Consider the following 21,139-nt stretch of genomic DNA (forward strand, 5'->3'; position numbering starts at 1 on the left):
TCCGAGTCAATAAAAAAATTAAACTTACCCGTAATGGGGGTGGTCCGGGCCATCCATCCTTCCTGTAGTGTCCAGGGGCATTCCGGGTGGAGGATGAACCGGTCCGGGCTGTCCTTCTCCGGCGGTCATCTTCTCCACTCCGGGCAGGCTCCGGCCTAGTACACTGCATAGACGCCGCTACGCCGTGATGTCAGGTGCGTCGCTGTGCACGGGCGTCACTGCGCAGCGGCGTCTATGCAGCGTACTAGGCCGGAGCCTGCCCGGAGTGGAGAAGATGACCGCCGGAGAAGAAGGACAGCCCGGACCGGTTCATCCTTCACCCGGAATGCCCCCGGACACTACAGGATGGATGGCCCGGACCACCCTGACAGGTAGGGGGAGAGAAGCAGGTGGCGGCGGCGGCCTATGGCCCCGCAAAAGCCACTGCAGATCATTGATTTAAAGCGCCCGCTTTAAATCAATGATCTGCAGCGGTGTCGCAGGGGGTTAAGGTTTTTTAAAGGTAAGGAAGAAAAAACAAATGTGGAAAAATGGCAAGATCTATTTTATCGTTCAACCCTAGAGTGCCTTGCGCTCCTGTGCGCAAAATCCATTTTGCTTCACTTTGAAGTTGAGCTGCAACAATTAATCGATAAAATCAATAACATAATTCGTTGTCGACAAATCCAGTTATCGAATAATCACCCGATTCGTTGTCCGCGGCGGCAGTGAATGAATGAATAAAGCTGACATGTCCCGCATGTAGGGTTCATTCATTCACCACCGCCGCCCGACATGTCTTTTCTTTGCTGCTCATCTCTGTACCCGACAGAAATGAGCAGCAGAGAATAGACATGTCCCGGCGCTGCGCTAATTGCGCTAGAAGTAGAGCAGCAGCAGGGACATGTCGGTCGACGGCAGTGAATGGAAGTATCGGCCCAATACTAGCAATTTGCATGGTATCGGGGACTCGTTCAGTGTCCCCGATACCAAAACAGTTACCTGCTTCTCCCGTTCTCCCGTCCACATCCCGTCCCATGGAGGAGCATGTGACACACACTTCACTCCACCTCCTCCCCCGTGCCCAGCGTAACGCTACGGAGGAAGCAGAGTGACGTGTATGTCACATGCTCCTCCATAGGACGACATGATGCGGACGGGAGAACGGGGCAGAGGACAGCCACAGGCGAGTGCTGTCTACAAGGATGGGGGCTGCTGTCTACTGGAGGGGCTGCTACTAATGGCTGCTACACATGGGGGGTATCTGCAGAGCATTGCACCCTAGTGTCAACTACAGACACTAGGATCCAATGCTCTGCACATACCCCCATGTGCATAGTAGTGTAAGTGTATACTACATGCACACTGCTATACACTTGGTAGTATGTGCAGAGCATTGCATCCTAGTGTCTGTACTACAGACACAGGGGTACAATGCTCTGCATATACCCCTATGTGTATAGCAGTGTGTGCAGAGCATTGCACCCCTGTGTCTGTACTACATACACAAGGCTGCAACTCTCTGCATATACCCCTATGTGTATATCGGTAAGCAGTACACATCGCTTTACCCGTGGGGGTTTGTGCAGAGCATTCCACCCTTATGTTTGTAGTACAGACACAGGGGTGCAATGCTCTGCACATACCCCCATGGGTAAAACAGTGTGTATGCAGTACATATACACTGCTATACACGTGGGAGGGTGCAGAGAATTGCATCCTCGTGTCTGTACTACAGACATGGGTCGGGTGCAATGGTCTGCAGTCTACAAAATACCCCCCGTGTATAGGAGTGCTATAGAAAAAGTGTAAAGTAAAAACAAATTAAATGTAAATAACCTGCCCCCCCAATAAAAATTAGCTCCACCTTTTCCTATTGCTATACAAAAATCGTAAAAGTAAAAAAAAAAAAATAATAATGTTTTACATATTTGATACTGCCGCATGGCTAATTGCCTGAACTATTAAAATTAAATGTTAGTAAATCATTAACATTTTCTTTTAATAGTTCAGACAATTACCCATGCAGCAGTATCAAATTTACGCTGGTTTCTGTACAGGATCATGAATAATGACCCTGTATAGCAACCGGCGTAAACTTAAAAAAAAATAAATAAAGTCAAAAATAGCTGTTTGGTCATATCGCATGCTAGAATACTTTTAATATGGCCATTGTACATAATTCTTCAAGTAGAATCAGCTGAGCCCCCTATTTTGGCATTTAGATTTTTTTTTCCGATTAATCGATAAAATAATCGACAACTAATTGATTATTAACCTCTTAAGGACCCAGGACGTATGGGTACGTCCTGGGTCCTGTGATATAACGCAGTGTCACACGGTGACCCCGTATCATATCGCGGCGGACCCGGCGTCATAGTGAAGCCGGGACCGGCCTCTAATAGCGCACGGAACTGATTGCTGTGCTGCACGCTATTAACCCTTTAGCTGTGCGCTCAAAGCTGAGCCGGGCGGCTAAAAACGAAAGAGAAAGTTGCCGGTTAGCTCAGGGAGCTGTTCGGGATCGCCGCAGTATAATCGCGGCATCCCGAACAGCTGTAGCACAGGAGGAAGGTCTCTTACCTTCTCCTGTGCTGTCCGATCGCCGAATGAATGCTTCAAGCCTGATTGATTCATTCCTATGGAGATGGATCAATCAGTGTAAAAGATTAGTTAATGCAATGTTATAGCCCCCTATAGGAGCTATAATATTGCATAAGAAAAGTGTAAAAAAAATCATTAACCCTTTCAATTATCCCTTCCCTAATAAAAGTTTGAATCACCCGGCATTTCCAAGAATAAAAAAAACACAGTGTAAATAATAAAAATAAACATATGTGGTATTGCCGCGTGTGGAAATGTCCGAATTATAAAAATATACCGCTTTTTAAACCGCTCGTTGAATGGCGTACGCGCAAAAAAATTTCAAAGTCCAAAATAGCGCATTTTTTATCACTTTTTATACCACAAAAAAGTGAATAAAAAGTGATCAAAAAGTCTGATCAGAACAAAAATGGTACTGCTAAAAATTTCAGATGACGGCGCAAAAAATTAGCCCTCATAGCGCCCTGAACACAGAAAAATAAAAAAGTTATAGGGGTCAAAAGATGACCATTTTAAACGTATAAATTTTCCTGCATGTATTCATTTTTTTCTGAAGTGATACAAAATCAAACCTATACAAGTAGGGTATCATTTTAACTGTATGGACCTACAGAATAAAGATAAGGTGTCATTTTTGCCGAAAAATGTACTGCGTAAAAACGGAAGCCCCCAAAACTTACAAAATAGTGTTTTTTGATCAATTTTGTCACACATTGATTTTTTTTCCTGTTTCACCGTAGATTTTTGGGTAAAATCACTAATGTCATTACAAAGTAGAATTAGTGATGCAAAAAATAAGCCATCATAAAGAATTTTAGGTGAAAGTTTTTAAGAGTTATGATTTTTTTTAAAGTTAAGGAGGAAAAATTTAAAATGAAAAAACGGAAAAAGCCCGGGTCCTTAAGGGGTTAAAATAATCGTTAGCTGCAGCCCTACTTTGAAGCAGCGCTTTTCTTCTGTCTCCACTGTCTCTTACTGTAACCCTTTATATCCCAAAGAATTCTAATGCTTTGGGGGTCATTGCTGTGCATGCGGCAGATTCTACATAGGCTGCACTATGTGGCACCATGCACATACGATTCCGGGAACACATCCATTTATTAACCCCTTAAGGACTGAGCCCTTTTTCACCTTAAGGACTCGGCCATTTTTTGCAAATCTGACCACTGTCACTTTAAACATTAATAACTCTGGAATGCTTTTAGTTATCATTCTGATTCCGAGATTGTTTTTTCGTGACATATTCTACTTTAACGTAGTGGTAAAATTTTTTGGTAACTTGCATCCTTCCTTGGTGAAAAATCCCCAAATTTGATGAAAAATTTGAAAATTTTGCATTTTTCTAACTTTGAAGCTCTCTGCTTGTAAGGAAAATGGATATTCCAAATAATTTTTTTTTTATTCACATATACAATAGGTCTACTTTATATTTGCATCATAAAATTGATGAGTTTTTACTTTTGGAAGACACCAGAGGGCTTCAAAGTTCCGCAGCAATTTTCCAATTTTTCACAAAATTTTGAAACTCGCTTTTTTTCAGGGACCAGTTCAGGTTTGAAGTGGATTTGAAGGGTCTTCATATTAGAAATACCCCATAAATGACCCCATTATAAAAACTGCACCCCCGAAAGTATTCAAAATGACATTCAGTAAGCGTTTTAACCCTTTACGGGTTTCACAGGAATAGCAGCAAAGTGAAGGAGAAAATTCACAATCTTCATTTTTTACACTCGCATGTTCTTGTAGACCCAATTTTTGAATTTTTGCAAGGTGTAAAAAGGAGAAAATTTTTACTTGTATTTGAAACCCAATTTCTCTCGAGTAAGCACATACCTCATATGTCTATGTTAATTGTTCAGCGGGCACAGTAGAGGGCTCAGAAGGGAAGGAGCGACAAATGGTTTTTGGGGGGCATGTCACCTTTAGGAAGCCCCTATGGTGCCAGAACAGCAAAAAAAAACACATGGCATACCATTTTGGAAACTAGACCCCTCGGGGAACGTAACAAGGGGTAAAGTGAACCTTAATACCCTACAGGTGTTTCACGACTTTTGCATATGTAAAAAAAATTTAAAAAAATTTACCTAAAATGCTTCTTTTCCCAAAAACTTTACATTTTTAAAAAGGGTAAAAGCAGAAAATACCCCCCAAAATTTGAAGCCCAATTTCTCCTGAGTACGGCGATACCCCATATGTGACACTTAACTGTTGCCTTGAAATACGACAGGGCTCCAAAGTGAGAGCGCCATGCGCATTTGAGGCCTAAATTAGGGATTGCATAGGGGTGGACATAGGGGTATTCTACGCCAGTGATTCCCAAACAGGGTGCCTCCAGCTGTTGCAAAACTCCAAGCATGCCTGGACAGTCAACGGCTGTCCAACAATACTGGGAGTTGTTTTGCAACAGCTGGAGGCTCCGTTTTGGAAACCGTGGCGTACCAGACGTTTTTCATTTTTATTGGGGAGGGGAGGGGGGCTGTGTAGGGGTATGTGTATATGTAGTGTTTTTTTACTTTTTATTTTATTTTTTGTGTTAGTGTAGTGTTTTTAGGGTACAGTCGCACGGGCGGGGGTTCACAGTAGTTTCTCGCTGGCAGTTTGAGCTGTTGCAGAAAATTTGCTGCAGCTCAAACTTGCAGCCAGATACTTACTGTAAGCCTCCGCCCATGTGAGTGTACCCTGTACATTCACATTGGGGGGGGACAACCAGCTGTTGCAAAACTACAACTCCCAGCATGCGCTGACAGACTGTACATGCTGAGAGTTTTAGTTTTGCAACAGCTGTAGGCACACTGGTTATGTATCACGGAGTTTGTGACCTTACTCAAAAAAAGTGTTTCAAAACCAGTGTGCCTCCAGCTGTTGCAAAACTACAACTCCCAGCATGTACGGTGCATGGTGTAAGGTGACTGCTGGGAGTTGTAGTTTACAACAGCTGGAGGCACACCGGTCGTGAAACACTGAGTTAGGTAAAAAAAAACTCTAAGTTTCACAACCAGTGTGCCTTCAGCTGTTGCAAAACTACAACTCTCAGCAGTCACCGACAGCCAACGGTCATGCTGGGAGTTGTAGTTATGCAACCAGCAGATGCACCACTACAACTCCCAGCATGCACTTTAGCTGTTTGTGCAAGCTGGGAGTTGTAGTTATACAACAGCTGAAGGTACACTTTTCCATAGAAAAAATGTGCCTCCAGCTGTTGCAAAACCATAAGTCCCAGCATGCCCATAAGGGAATGCTGGGAGTTGTGGTGGTCTGCCTCCTGCTGTTGCATAACTACAGCTCCCAGCATGCCCTTTTTGCATGCTGGGAGCTGTTGCTAAGCAACAGCAGGAGGCTGTAACTCACCTCCTGCTGCTGCTCCATGCAGGCTGTCCCTCGCCGCCGCCGTCGCTCCTGGGGCCCCGATCCCAACATGGACGCCGGGGATCGGGGTCCCCAGCACCCGGGGTCGTCTTCCCGCACCCGCTCACGCCCTCCGGAAGAGGGGCGGAGCGGGTGCGGGAGTGACAACCGCAGCAGGCGCCCTGATTGGTCGGCCGGTAATCCGGCCGACGAATCAGGGCGATCGTGAGGTGGCACCAGTGCCACCTCACCCCTGCAGGCTCTGGCCTTTTCGGGGCCGTCAGAGACGGCCCCGAACAGCCAGTAATTCCGGGTCACCGGAGACCCGATTGACCCGGAATCGCCGCAGATCGCTGGACTGAATTGTCCAGCGATCTGCGGCGATCGCCGACATGGGGGGGCATAATGACCCCCCTGGGCGATATGCCGGGATGCCTGCTGAACGATTTCAGCAGGCATCCGGCTCCGTTCCCCAACCGGCTAGCGGTGGGGACCGGAATTCCCACGGGCGTATGGATACGCCCTGCGTCCTTAAGGACTCGGAATGCCGGGCGTATCCATACTCTACACGATTAATTAAACATATGTCAGAAGAACACAGCAATGACCCCCAAAGCATGAGAATTCTTTGGGATAGAAAGGGTTACAGTAAGAGACGGTGGAGACAGAAGAAAAGCGCTGCTTCAACGTGAAGCAAAATGGATTGCGCGCACAGGAGCACAAGGCACACTAGGGTTGAACGATAAAATAGATCTTGCTATTTTTATTTAAAACTAGCTGAGTACCCTGCGTTGCTCGGTTTTTCCTTCCTCATCCTTGTTGGGGAGGAAAATCAACAAAGGAGGAAGCTTTTGACTTCATATCCCGACCCCCTATCCCGACCCCCCATCCTGACGTCCCATCCCGACCTGTAATATGTGTACCAGGTATTGAAATATCTCCAGCCGTACAGAAGTTATGTGAGAACCTACATTTCCCATTGATTTGCATGGGACTTTAAACAAAAAACCCAGACCCTCACAAATGTGGGTAGTTAAGGGTTAAATTAACTATCCTATATTTTAAGTGGACATATAAGTAACATGTAACCAAGTATTATCGAAATATCTCCAGCCGTTTGGAAGTTATAGAGTAACATATTTCCCATTGACTTGTATGGGACTTTAAACATAAGCCCCGCCTCTGGCAAATGGGGGTGAGTAAGGGTTAAATCACCTATCCTATGTTTGTTGCTGACATATAAGTAACATGTGTGCCAAGTTTCATTTTAATATCGTTAGCTGTTTGGAGGTTTTAGTGGAACATACACACATACACGCGTTGAGTTTTATAGATATAGATGTGATTAGTTTCATTTGAACCCCCTGGTGATTTTCGGATTCACATTTCCGCATGTTTTTAACTTACTTTTGTATTGTTTTTAACATTGCACTATTCACATTGGTTTGCTGAAACATACGCCCACTCACACTGGAACACAGGTATTTAACACCTGCCCTGATGTTAGTGGTCCGAGGAAACGCGCCCAGTGCACGATATAGCTATCACCACCTGTGTGGACGGCGTCCGTGCTCTCCCTATGCCATATATGTATCCTTGCACTTTCATTGAATAAATCTTACCTTCACCTCTGGAACCTGGAGAGTGCCATTCATCACTTTTCATACATGCCAGTGACTGTTCTCTTGTGGATTTGAGCACCCCAGTTTTTGAAAGTTGCGGACTGTTGTCTGATCGCAAGCATCACAAGGGAGATTTTTTTATGAGAGCCGTGGAGACATGCGGTGCCGAGTACTGTCTCTCTTTACAGACTTATTATAACTACATGCGCCAAAATTATCTCAAAGTAGTAAAATAAAACCTACATAAAGTAGATATCCTTGTAACCGTATGAACCTACAGAATAAAGATAATGTGTCATTTTTACAGAAAGGTGCACTGCGTATGAACGGAAGCCCGCAAAATTGACAAAATGGCGTTCATTTTTTTATTTCACCCCACAAATAATTTTTTGTTGTTTCATTGCAGATTATGTTATAAAATAAGTGATGTCATTACAAATTATAATTGGTGGCACAAAAAAAAAAAATAATCAAGCCCTTATATGGGTCTGTAGGCGCAAAATTGAAAACATTAAGATTTTTAGTAGGGGAGGAGGAAAAAACTAAAGTGCAAAAACGAAAATTGGCTGGATCCTTAAAGGTCAAAATGGGCTTGGTCTCCAAGAGATTAAAGGGGTACTCCGCCTCTAATGCCGTGACACCATATACCCTCAATGCAAGTAGTATACGGGAGGGGGCGTGGAGTCACAGCATGAGGGGTGTGGCCGTGACGTCACAACCTCTCCTGCCCACTCCAAGCAGTCAGAACAAAATGTGTTCCGGGGCAGCGGAGTACCCCTTTAAAATGGTATAAATTGGTACTCTTACCATAGCAAATTCATGGAAGCCTCCAAGGATATGTTCAGAAAGCAGAATATTTGAGAATGTCCACCTAGAAAACACAGGTGGACATTCTGCAAATAACAGGAGCCAGCAGAACATGCAGACACTAGGACAACTCGGAAATGTGCTGTCTCCATAGACAGCAATGCATTTCCAAGCAGATTCTGCTTAGGGGAGGGTCACACACAGTGCCTTCGGAGCATATTTGACGCTGCAGATGCGCTGCCAGCAGTCACAGAGCGACTGCAGAGTGAGCTCCTTGTAGCTCTGTGTGTCCAGATTTCCCTCCGGGAGTCACAAGCTGACATACAGAGCTAGCCAGCTGCAGCAGGGAGCACATTCTGCAGTCACTCTGTGACTGGAGGCAGCACATCTGCAGCGTCAAATATGCTGCAGATGCACTTTGTGACCCTACTCCAAAGAATTCTTTTGGCAGAGCCTGGAATAGAGATTTCATCTGCAGATGTTAAACGATGCAGGAGAATCCCATTAGAAATGAAGAGACTCTGCTTTAACGGACTTTACGAGCAAAATGTTCCCACCGAATTCCACTCAGAAATTCTGTTGTGTAACATGGCTCTAGGTTTGACTGGTGGAAATCTAATCATCAATCTATAGCTAATCAAAATTAAAGCTAAAGGGGCAGTCCAGTGGTGAAAAACGTATCCCCTATTCTAAGGATAGGGGATAAGTTTCAGATCGCGGGGGGTCCGACCGCTGGGGCCCCCAGCGATCTCTCTGTACGGGGCCCCGGCTCGCTGGCCAGATAGCGCGTGTTGACCACTGAACAAATCGGCGGCTGACACGCCCCCTCAATACATCACTATGGCAGAGCCGGAGATTGACGAAGGCAGGGCTCAGGCTCTGCCATAGAGTTGTATTGAAGGGGCGTGTCAGCCACCGCTTCGTGCGGTGGTCAACATGCCCCCTTCCCGTGGGCTGTCGGGGCCCCGTACATGATAATCCTTAGGATAGGGGATACGTTTTTCACCACTTGATATCTCCTTTAAAAACCTCCCCTGCATTCTATGAGAGGTTTGGAAATAGCTGAAAAATCTGGAGTGGAGTGTCTGCAGCATGGATGGAGCTCACCGTATTTCTTCTGCGAGTACGCGATCTTCTGCATGGAGCAGAAATTATTTGGATTCGGAGCTTACAACAATCTGCCGTGGACATAAGCGTTGTCCCACTGACAGACAGGACTTTTCTGCTGGATTTCGTCAGAAGATTAAACATGTCCAATCTTCTGCAGGAATCCAATTACTCATTGGAAGTTTCTATATGTGAACAGAACAGGGTGCCCTGAGTGTATGCTATGAATGGAGCGGTATGTCGTACTTTCATCTCCATTTGTTATCTAATGAAGCAGTCAGTAAAAGCGAAGCACAGTAGTCTTCAATCTTCTCAAGTTCTGCCACTCCATTCATAACAATAGGGTGAAGCCCCAATCTGGGGATCATGAGAGGGGTTCACAGTGGGTCGCACATGGTAGGGGAACCCCTAAGGGCATATAAGGTTGTTTTTAATATGTAAAGCAATGAAATAGTTGATGCAAATATGTGACCAAGTTGCCTATATTCATATGCTCTATTGCAGGGGTCCTCAAACTACGGCCGCAGGCCACATGCAGCCCACCGAGGACATTTATCCGCAGGGATGTGGAATTCCTATCGCCCGACGCCCGGGACAAGCAGTTTCTGCAGACTGTATGGAGCGTGCTCTGTACTTCTGCCCGCTCCATACTCTGCAGCCCCCGGCTGTGGAAACTGGCATCCTCTGAAGGCAGAGCAGGGGGAGATAAGAAGCTGTGTATGTCCTCACTCCCCCTGCTCTGCCTTCTTTCTGAAATGCAAAGGGAGATGAGGAGGCATGGCTTCTTGCGCCCCATGCAGACCTGTGTCCTCTGCCTTCGCTCCCCCCAGTTCTAGCTTCAGAAACGTTCGGAGAGCTGAGGGGAGGAGCGGTCGCACGTCGGGCTCAAGTTTCACACCGCCGCTAATAAGCAGCATGCGGCACTCAGCAGTATGTATGGAGCGGGCTCCGGACTCCTGCCCACTCCATACTTCTGTAGCCGGGGCCTCCGCTAATAGCCAGCATGCCGCGATCGCCGCTGCTGGCTATTAACCCTTTAGATCGCCGCTGTCAAAGATGACAGCAGCGTCTAAAGGGACATGTGAATGCTCCCTGGTGGGCTAGTGGGGTGGATCCCCCCCCCCCCGCAGCGCGATCACGAGGGGGAGCGATCCACTATAGAGGTAGCCGGAGGGCTTACCTCTGCTTCCTGTTGTCCCGTGGCTCTGTCATTGATAGAGCCTGGCTGGACCAGGCTCTATCAATGGATCGCAGAGCTCACAGATCATTTGAGTTCAATAGAACTCTATTCATCTGTATGAGGAATCTAATGATTCCTCATATAAGTCTAATAAAGTGTAAAAAAAATAAAAAAAATTTCATGTTAAAACTTCAAATGACCCCCTTTTCCTATATAAAAACATGTAAACATAATAAAAATAAACATATTTGTACGGTAAATGTAAAAAAAAAAAAACACAGAACTGCAATTTTTATAATATCCCCAGAAAAAAAGGTAAAAGGCGATTAAAAGTCAGATCAATACCAAAATGGTACCGATATAAAAAACAGATTATGGTGCAAAAAATGAGCCCTCATACAGCCTGGTATGCGAAAAAAATTTGTTACAGGGGTCAAAAAAATGGCAAAAAAAGGCAATAAAAATTAGTAAAACATGACATAAATTATATAAAATCTGGTATCACTGTAATCAGGCAGCCTAAAGTATGAAACTAACATGTTATCTGACCACAAGGTAAATGGCGTAGAAAAGAAAACCACCAAATCTGCAAAATTATCTTTTACTATTTCAATTTCACTTCACCTAATATAATAATTTTATTTTTTTTTGGTCCAGAGAATATGTTATGGAACAATTAAAAGGTATCATTATAGTAGGTAGTTTTGGCTATTATAGGGCGAGGAGGAAAAAATTAGAGCGTAAAAGCAAAAATTGGCCCGGACAAGTGGATCGTCATGAGGGACAAGTAGATTTTGCTCCATTTTAGTCCCGTGGACAAGTAGTTTTTTTATAAAATTTCCACACCCCTGATCTGGCCCACCTGCCGCTACCTAAGGACATCCATGTGTTCCGAAAGATGTTTTCGGGACACAATGAGGCCCCAGTTACCGCTCTGCGGCCCCGCATTTACTTTAACCCCTTAACGACGCAGGACGTATATTTACGTCCTGCGCCGGCTCCCGCGATATGAAGCGGGATCGCACCGCGATCCCGCATCATATCGCGTCGGTCCCGGCGGTAATCAACGGCCGGGACCCGCGGCTAATACCACACATCGCCGATCGCGGCGATGTGCGGTATTAACCCTTTAGAAGCGGCGGTCAAAGCTGACCGCCGCTTCTAAAGTGAAAGTGAAAGTGACCCGGCTGCTCAGTCGGGCTGTTCGGGACCGCCGCGGTGAAATCGCGGCGTCCCGAACAGCTGATCGGACACCGGGAGGGCTCTTACCTGCCTCCCCGGTGTCCGATCGACGAATGACTGCTCCGTGCCTGAGATCCAGGCAGGAGCAGTCAAGCGCCGATAATGCTGATCACAGGCGTGTTAATGCACGCCAGTGATCAGCATTAGCGATCAGTGTGTGCAGTGTTATAGGTCCCTATGGGACCTATAACACTGCAAAAAAAATGTAAAAAAAAAGTGTTAATAAAGGTCATTTAACCCCTTCCCTAATAAAAGTTTGAATCACCCCCCTTTTCCCATAAAAAAAATAAAACAGTGTAAAAAAAATAAAAAATAAACATATGTGGTATCGCCGCGTGCGTAAATGTCCGAACTATAAAAATATATCATTAATTAAGCCGTACGGTCAATGGCGTACGCGCAAAAAAATTCCAAAGTCCAAAAAAGCGTATTTTGGTCACTTTTTATATCATTAAAAAATGAATAAAAAGTGATCAAAAAGTCCGATCAAAACAAAAATCATACCGATAAAAAACTTCAGATCACGGCGCAAAAAATGAGTCCTCATACCACCCCATACGTGGAAAAATAAAAAAGTTATAGGGGTCAGAAGATGACATTTTTAAACGTATAAATTTTCCTGCATGTAGTTATGATTTTTTCCAGAAGTGCGACAAAATCAAACCTATATAAGTAGGGTATCATTTTAACCGTATGGACCTACAGAATAATGATAAGGTGTAATTTTTACCGAAATATGCACTGCGTAGAAACGAAAGCCCCCAAAAGTTACAAAATGGCGTTTTTTTTTCGATTTTGTCGCACAATGATTTTTTTTTCCGTTTCGCCGTGCATTTTTGGGTAAAATGACTAATGTCACTGCAAAGTAGGATTGGCGACGCAAAAAATAAGCCATAATATGGATTTTTAGGTGGAAAATTGAAAGGGTTATGATTTTTAAAAGGTAAGGAGGAAAAAACGAAAGTGCAAAAACGGAAAAACCCTGAGTCCTTAAGGGGTTAAAAAAGGCAGGGGACGCCGGGAGGTAGCGCATGCAGGGACATCACAGACGTCCTGTGCGTGCACCCATAGAAACGGAGCGCGGAGGAGCGGAACAGCGAGCAGGACGTGCGCTGCCCAGCTTGGTAAGTGTTACCAGCGGCACATCAGCTTCGGTGCTCCGACTTACTGCTTTGGCCGGACTGGAGGAGTAGTGGACGGAGCACTGAAGTGGGGCAGTGCACAGGCATACAGCCTCCAGCTGTGGGGGGAACTATACTGCCAACCTAATGTGGGGGGGAACTATACTGCCAACCTAATGTGGGGGGGGGGGGGGGGGACTACTATACTGCCAACCTAATGTGGGGGGGAACTATACTGCCAACCTAATGTGGGGGGGGGGGGGGAACTATACTGCCAACCTAATGTGGGGGGGGGGGGACGACGTCTATGCTGCCAACCTAATGTGGAGGGACGACGACTGTACTGCCAACCTAATTAAGGGGGGGGGGGGGACTATACTGCCAACCTAATCTTGGGGTGGCGGCAAACTATACTGCCAACCTAATGTGTGTGTGTGTGTGTGTGTGTGTGTGTGTGGGGGGGAGACTATACTGCCAACCTAATCTTGGGGTGGCAGGAAACTATACTGCCAACCTAATGTGTGTGTGTGTGGGGGGGGGGGGGGGGGGGAAGACACTATACTGCCAACCTAATGGGGGGGGGTACTATACTGCCAACCTAATGGGGGGGGGTACTATACTGCCAACCTAATGTGGGGGGGGTACTATACTGCCAACCTAATGTTGGGGGGGGGGGGGGGAACTATACTGCCAACCTAATGTGGGGGGGGGGGGGGGAACTATACTGCCACTTAATGTGGGGGGGGGGGGGGAACTATACTGCCAACCTAATGTGGGGGGGGGGGACTATACTGCCAACCTAATGTGGGGGGGGGGGGGAACTATACTGCCAACCTAATGTGGGGGGGGGGGGAACTATACTGCCAACCTATTGTGGGGGGGGGGAACTATACTGCCAACCTAATGTGGGGGGGGGGAGGAACTATACTGCCAACCTAATGTGGGGGGGGGGAACTATACTGCCAACCTAATGTGGGGGGGGAACTATACTGCCAACCTAATGTGGGGGGGGAACTATACTGCCAACCTAATGTGGGGGGGGGGGGGGGGGGGACTATACTGCCAACCTAATGTGGGGGGGGGGGGGGGGAGAACTATACTGCCAACCTAATGTGGGGGGGGGGGGGGAACTATACTGCCAACCTAATGTGGGGGGGGGGGGAACTATACTGCCAACCTAATGTGGGGGGGGGGGAAACTATACTGAAAACCTAATGTGGGGGGGGGGGGGGAACTATACTGAAAACCTAATGTGGGGGGGGGAACTATACTGAAAACCTAATGTGGGGGGGGGGGGGGGAAACTATACTGCCAACCTAATGTGGGGGGGGGGGGGGGGGAACTATACTGCCAACCTAATGTGGGGGGGACGGGGGGACGACGACTATGCTGCCAACCTAATGTGGGGGGACGACGACTGTACTGCCAACCTAATGTGGGGGGGGGGGGGGGGGGGGAAGACACTATACTGCCAACCTAATGTGGGGGGGGGGGAACTATACTGCCAACCTAATGTGGGGGGGGGGGGGGAACTATACTGCCAACCTAATGTGGGGGGGGGGGGGACTATACTGCCAACCTAATGTGGGGGGGGACTATACTGCCAACCTAATGTGGGGGGGGACTATACTGCCAACCTAATGTGGGGGGGGGACTATACTGCCAACCTAATGTGGGGGGGGGGGGACTATACTGCCAACCTAATGTGGGGGGGGGGGGGGGAGAACTATACTGCCAACCTAATGTGGGGGGGGAACTATACTGCCAACCTAATGTGGGGGGGGGGGGGGGAACTATACTGCCAACCTAATGTGGGGGGGGGGGGGGGCACTATACTGAAAACCTAATGTGGGGGGGGGGGGGGGAACTATACTGAAAACCTAATGTGGGGGGGGGGGAACTATACTGAAAACCTAATGTGGGGGGGGGGAACTATACTGCCAACCTAATGTGGGGGGGGGGGAACTATACTGCCAACCTAATGTGGGGGGGACGGGGGGGGACGACGACTATGCTGCCAACCTAATGTGGGGGGACGACGACTGTACTGCCAACCTAATGTGGGGGGGGGGGGGGGAAGACACTATACTGCCAACCTAATGTGGGGGGGGGGGGGTACTATACTGCCAACCTAATGTGGGGGGGGGGTACTATACTGCCAACCTAATGTGGGGGGGGGGGGAACTATACTGCCAACCTAATGTGGGGGGGGGGGGGGAGAACTATACTGCCAACCTAATGTGGGGGGGGGGAGAACTATACTGCCAACCTAATGTGGGGTGGGGGGGGGAGAACTATACTGCCAACCTAATGTGGGGGGGGGGGGGAACTATACTGAAAACCTAATGTGGGGGGGGGGAACTATACTGAAAACCTAATGTGGGGGGAACTATACTGAAAACCTAATGTGGGGGGGGGAAACTATACTGCCAACCTAATGTGGGGGGGACGGGGGGGGACGACGACTATGCTGCCGAACCTAATGTGGGGGGACGACGACTGTACTGCCAACCTAATGTGGGGGGGGGGGGGGAAGACACTATACTGCCAACCTAATGTGGTGGGGGGGGAGACACTATACTGCCAACCTAATGTGGGGGGGGGGGGTACTATACTGCCAACCTAATGTGGGGGGGGGGGGTACTATACTGCCAACCTAATGTGGGGGGGGTGGTACTATACTGCCAACCTAATGTGGGGGGGGGGGGAACTATAATGCCAACCTAATGTGTGTGTGTGTGGGGGGGGGGGGGGGGGGGACTATACTGCCAACCTAATCTTGGGGTGGCGGGAAACTATACTGCCAACCTAATGTGTGTGGTGAAGACACTATACTGCCAACCTAATGTGGGGGGGGACACTATACTGCCAACCTAATGTGGGGGGGGGCGAAACTATACTGCCAACCTAATGTGGGGGGGGGGTACTATACTGCCAACCTAATGGGGGGGGTATTATACTGCCAACCTAATGGGGGGGGGGTACTATACTGCCAACCTAATGTGGGGGGGGGGAACTATACTGCCAACCTAATGTGGGGGGGGGGAACTATACTGCCAACCTAATGTGGGGGGGGGGGGGGGGGAACTATACTGCCAACCTAATGTGGGGGAGGGGGGGGGAACTATACTGCCAACCTAATGTGGGGGGGGGGGGGGAGAACAATACTGCCAACCTAATGTGGGGGGGGGGGGGAACTATACTGCCAACCTAATGTGGGGGGGGGGGGGAACTATACTGCCAACCTAATGTGGGGGGGGGGGGGGGGAACTATACTGAAAACCTAATGTGGGGGGGAACTATACTGAAAACCTAATGTGGGGGGGGGGGGAACTATACTGAAAACCTAATGTGGGGGGGGGGAAAACTATACTTGCCCCAACCTAATGTGGGGGGGACGGGGGGGACGGGGACTATGCTGCCAACCTAATGTGGGGGGACGACGACTGTACTGCCAACCTAATGTGGGGGGGGGGAAGACACTATACTGCCAACCTAATGTGGGGGGGGGGGGGGGGGAGACACTATACTGCCAACCTAATGTGGGGGGGGTGCTATACTGCCAACCTAATGTGGGGGGGGGGGTACTATACTGCCAACCTAATGTGGGGGGGGGGGTACTATACTGCCAACCTAATGTGTGTGTGTGGGGGGGGGGGGGGGGGGGGACTATACTGCCAACCTAATCTTGTGGGTGGCGGGAACTATACTGCCAACCTAATGTGGTGTGTGGGGGGGGGAGAAGACACTATACTGCCAACCTAATGTGGGGGGGGACACTATACTGCCAACCTAATGTGGGGACGACAACACTATACTGCCAACCTAATAAGGGGGGGGGGCGAACTATACTGCCAACCTAATGTGGGGGGGGGGTACTATACTGCCACCTAATGGGGGGGGGTGTACTATACTGCCAACCTAATGTGGGGGGGGGGGGGTACTATACTGCCAACCTAATGTGGGGAGGGGGGGGGGGGGAACTATACTGCCAACCTAATGTGGGGGGGGGGGGAACTATACTGCCAACCTAATGTGGGGGGGGGGGGGAACTATACTGCCAACCTAATGTGGGGGGGGGGGGAACTATACTGCCAACCTAATGTGGGGGGGGGGGGAACTATACTGCCAACCTAATGTGGGGGGGGGGGGGAACTAGACTGCCAACCTAATGTGGGGTGGGGGGGGGGAACTATACTGCCAACCTAATGTGGGGGGGGGGGGAACTATACTGCCAACCTAATGTGGGGGGGGGGGGGGGGGGACTATACTGCCAACCTAATGTGGGGGTGTGGGGGGGGGAACTATACTGCCAACCTAATGTGGGGGGTTGGGGGGGGGGAACTATACTGTCAACCTAATGTGGGGGGTGGGGGGGGGAACTATACTGCCAACCTAATGTGGGGGGTGGGGGGGGGAACTATACTGCCAACCTAATGTGGGGGGTGGGGGGGGAACTATACTGCCAACCTAATGTGGGGGGGGGGGGAACTATACTGCCAACCTAATGTGGGGGGGCGGGGAACTATACTGCCAACCTAATGTGGGGGGGGGGGGGGAACTATACTGCCAACCTAATGTGGGGGGGGGGGGGACTATACTGCCAACCTAATGTGGGGGGGGGGACGGGACTATACTGCCAACCTAATGTGGGGGGGACGGGACTATACTGCCAACCTAATGTGGGGGGACGGGACTATACTGCCAACCTAATGTGGGGGGGGGGGGACTATACTGCCAACCTAATGTGGGGGGGGACTATACTGCCAACCTAATGTGGGGGGGGGACTATACTGCCAACCTAATGTGGGGGGGGGGACTATACTGCCAACCTAATGTGGGGGGACGGGACTATACTGCCAACCTAATGTGGGGGGGGGGGGGGGACTATACTGCCAACCTAATGTGGGGGGGGGGGGGACTATACTGCCAACCTAATGTGGGGGGGGACTATACTGCCAACCTAATGTGGGGGGGGACTATACTGCCAACCTAATGTGGGGGGGGACTATACTGCCAACCTAATGTGGGGGGGGGCTATACTGCCAACCTAATGTGGGGGGGGGACTATACTGCCAACCTAATGTGGGCGGGGGGGGGGGGAGGACTATACTGCCAACCCAATGTGGGGGGGGGGGGGGGAACTATACTGCCAACCTAATGTGGGGGGGGGGGACTATACTGCCAACCTAATGTGGGGGGGGGGGACTATACTGCCAACCTAATGTGGGGGGGGGGGGGAGAACTATACTGCCAACCTTAATGTTGGGGGGGAACTATACTGCCAACCTAATGTGTGTGGGGGGGGGGGGGAACTATACTGCCAACCTAATGTGGGGGGGGGGAAACTATACTGCCAACCTAATGTGGGGGGGGGGGGGGAAACTATACTGAAAACCTAATGTGGGGGGGGGGACTATACTGAAAACCTAATGTGGGGGGGGGGAACTATACTGAAAACCTAATGTGGGGGGGGGGGGGGAGACTATACTGCCAACCTAATGTGTGTGTGTGTGTGGGGGGGGGAAGACACTATACTGCCAACCTAATGTGGGGGGGGGGGGGGGGACACAAATACTGCCCAACCTAATGTGGGGGGGGGGTACTATACTGCCAACCTAATGTGGGGGGGGGGAACTATACTGCCAACCTAATGTGGGGGGGGGGGGGGAGACTATACTGCCAACCTAATGTGGGGGGGGGAACTATACTGCCAACCTAATTTGGGGGGGGGGAACTATACTGCCAACCTAATGTGGGGGGGGGGGACTATACTGCCAACCTAATGTGGGGGGGGGGGGGGGAACTATACTGCCAACCTAATGTGGGGGGGGGGGGGGGACTATACTGAAAACCTAATGTGGAGGGGGGAACTATACTGCCAACCTAATGTGGGGGGGGGGGGAAACTATACTGCCAACCTAATGTGGGGGGGGGGGGGACTATGCTGCCAACCTAATGTGGGGGGGGGAACTATACTACCAAACTAAATCAGATAGGTTGTTCGTCCTAAGCATAACCGCGGGCATCAGAGAGATGCCCGGATCATGCTCGGCAGGTCCCGGCTGTTGATTGCAGCCAGGGACCCGCCGGTAATGGCGGACACCCGAGATCCCGCGGATGTCCGCCATTAACCCCTCAGATGCCGTGATCAATACACGTCACTTAAATGGATGATCCCATCATCCAGCACGGCAGCCGGCGGTCCCCCTCACCTGGCTCCGCTGTCTTCTGGGAGTCTTCTGCCCTGATCTGCCTTCCCGCAGACCAGAGCAGAAGATGATCGATAACCCTGATCAGTGCTATGTCCTATACATAGCACTGAACAGGATTAACAATCGAAGGATTGCTATAAATAGTCCCCTATGGGGACTATTAAAGTGTAAAAATAAAAGTATAAAGTAAAAAAAATTTGAAAAACCCCCTCCCCCAATAAAAACGTAAATTGTCCCATTTTCCCTATTTCACCCTCAAAAAGTGTTTAAAAAATATTTTATATACATATTTGGTATCGTCGCATGTGTAGATATCTGAACTATTAAAATTAAATGTTAATGATACCGTACGGTGAACGGCGTGAACGTAAAAAAAAAAATCCAAAATAGCTGCTTTTTTATAACATTTTATTCCCCCAAAAAATAAAAAATGTATTAAAAGTTTTATATATGCAAATATGGTATGAATAAAAAGTACAGATCACGGCGCAAAAAATTAGCCCTCATACCGCCGCTTATACGGAAAAATGAAAAAGTTATAGGTCTTCAAAATAGGGGGATTTTAAACGCACTAATTTGGTTAAAAAGTTTGTGATTTTTAACCAAGACAGTAATAGAAAAGTAGGTTATCATGGGTATCATCTTAATCGTATTGACCCAAAGAATAAAGAACACGTCATTTTTACCGTAAATTGTACAGCGTGAAAAGGAAACCTTCCAAAATAAGCAAAATTGCAGTTTTGTTTTTAATTTCCTCACACAAATAGTATTTTTTTGGTTGCGCTATACATTTTATGGTAAAATAAGTGATGGCATTACAACGGACAACTGGTCGCGCAAAAACAAGCCCTCATACTAGTCTGTGGATGAAAATATAAGAGAGATGATTTTTTTGAAAAGAGGAGGAAAAAATTTAAAACTTAAAAATAAAATTGTCTGCGTCCTTAAGGCCCAAATGGGCTGCGTCCTTAAGGGGTTAAAGAACACTTACCAAAGCTAGTCGGGAAAAGAGTAGTTGCCCATAGCAACCAATTTACAGCTCGTTTTCAAACTGTCTTCTGGGGGGGAAAAGAAAAGACAGGTGAAATCTGACTGGTTGCTAAGGGCAACTGCTCGCCCACGAATCTGTTGCCTGGTCATGTGACCTCCATCGTCATTAATTGGTCAGTTCACCATTTTGCCCCACATTTTCCACGGACTCGCCATCAGCTACAGCATCATAATACCTACACTGAAAAAGAAACCTACAAAGCCTTGCTGGGAGTTGTAGTGCAACAAGAGGCAAACTATTCGTGCACACCCCGGTCACATACCCCTTGGGCATCTTGGCCTGGTTTTCCCGTTCCACCTTCTCCAGCTCATGTCTAGTCTCTGACCAGGTGCCCAGTAATTTGACGTCGGACACTTCTCTACCGATGGTAAACCAGTCGTTAATCTGATCCACAGTGAGTTTCCTCAGCATGATGGCGGCGGTGTGCGCTCTCCCCTCCTGCTCGGAGCCCGTCTGGACGAGTGACTGACAGCAGCTCATCACGTGACTAGCCCCAGCGGCGGGAAAAGCCTCCGTTACCATAGAGACCGGGCCTTCCGCTGTTTGTGTGAGGGGGGTGTGCGCGTAGGCCTGGACTTCACACACAGGGACAAGGTTGGGATTGTATTTGCATTATTTAATAATATATAACTTTTCTTTTTAATAGGGTACGGTATGTGACCACCAACGCTGGGTCCTGTCACACTGAGGAAATTCAGGTGGATCCGCACCTGTCCGAATAAATACAGAGCCTTTGCTTATGTCCAGGGCAATTATTAGCCAATGACATAAGGGCCGCCCTATTGACAAACTGCGCTTCTCTGGCGGAATCTGCTGGAAGATTGAACATGTCAGAAATTCAGCTACAGAACTTCCCAAGTTTGAAC

General features: G+C 48.6%; 1 protein-coding gene across 2 annotated transcripts in view; it reads right to left on the bottom strand.

The window, feature by feature from the left end:
* Positions 1-20,795, bottom strand: part of TDRD9 (tudor domain containing 9) — a 318,925-nt gene extending 298,130 nt beyond the window's left edge. The window contains exon 1 of one of the 2 annotated variants that reach the window (XM_056545568.1): positions 20,536-20,795. In XM_056545568.1, the coding sequence (XP_056401543.1) occupies positions 20,536-20,795 (260 nt within the window). The remainder of the gene's footprint in view (positions 1-20,535) is intronic. The other variant, XM_056545567.1, reaches the window with a different exon arrangement.
* Between the last annotated feature and the right edge of the window lie 344 nt (positions 20,796-21,139).

This window comes from Hyla sarda, chromosome 11 (genome assembly GCF_029499605.1).
Source record: "Hyla sarda isolate aHylSar1 chromosome 11, aHylSar1.hap1, whole genome shotgun sequence".
Taxonomy (NCBI): Eukaryota; Metazoa; Chordata; class Amphibia; order Anura; family Hylidae; genus Hyla; species Hyla sarda.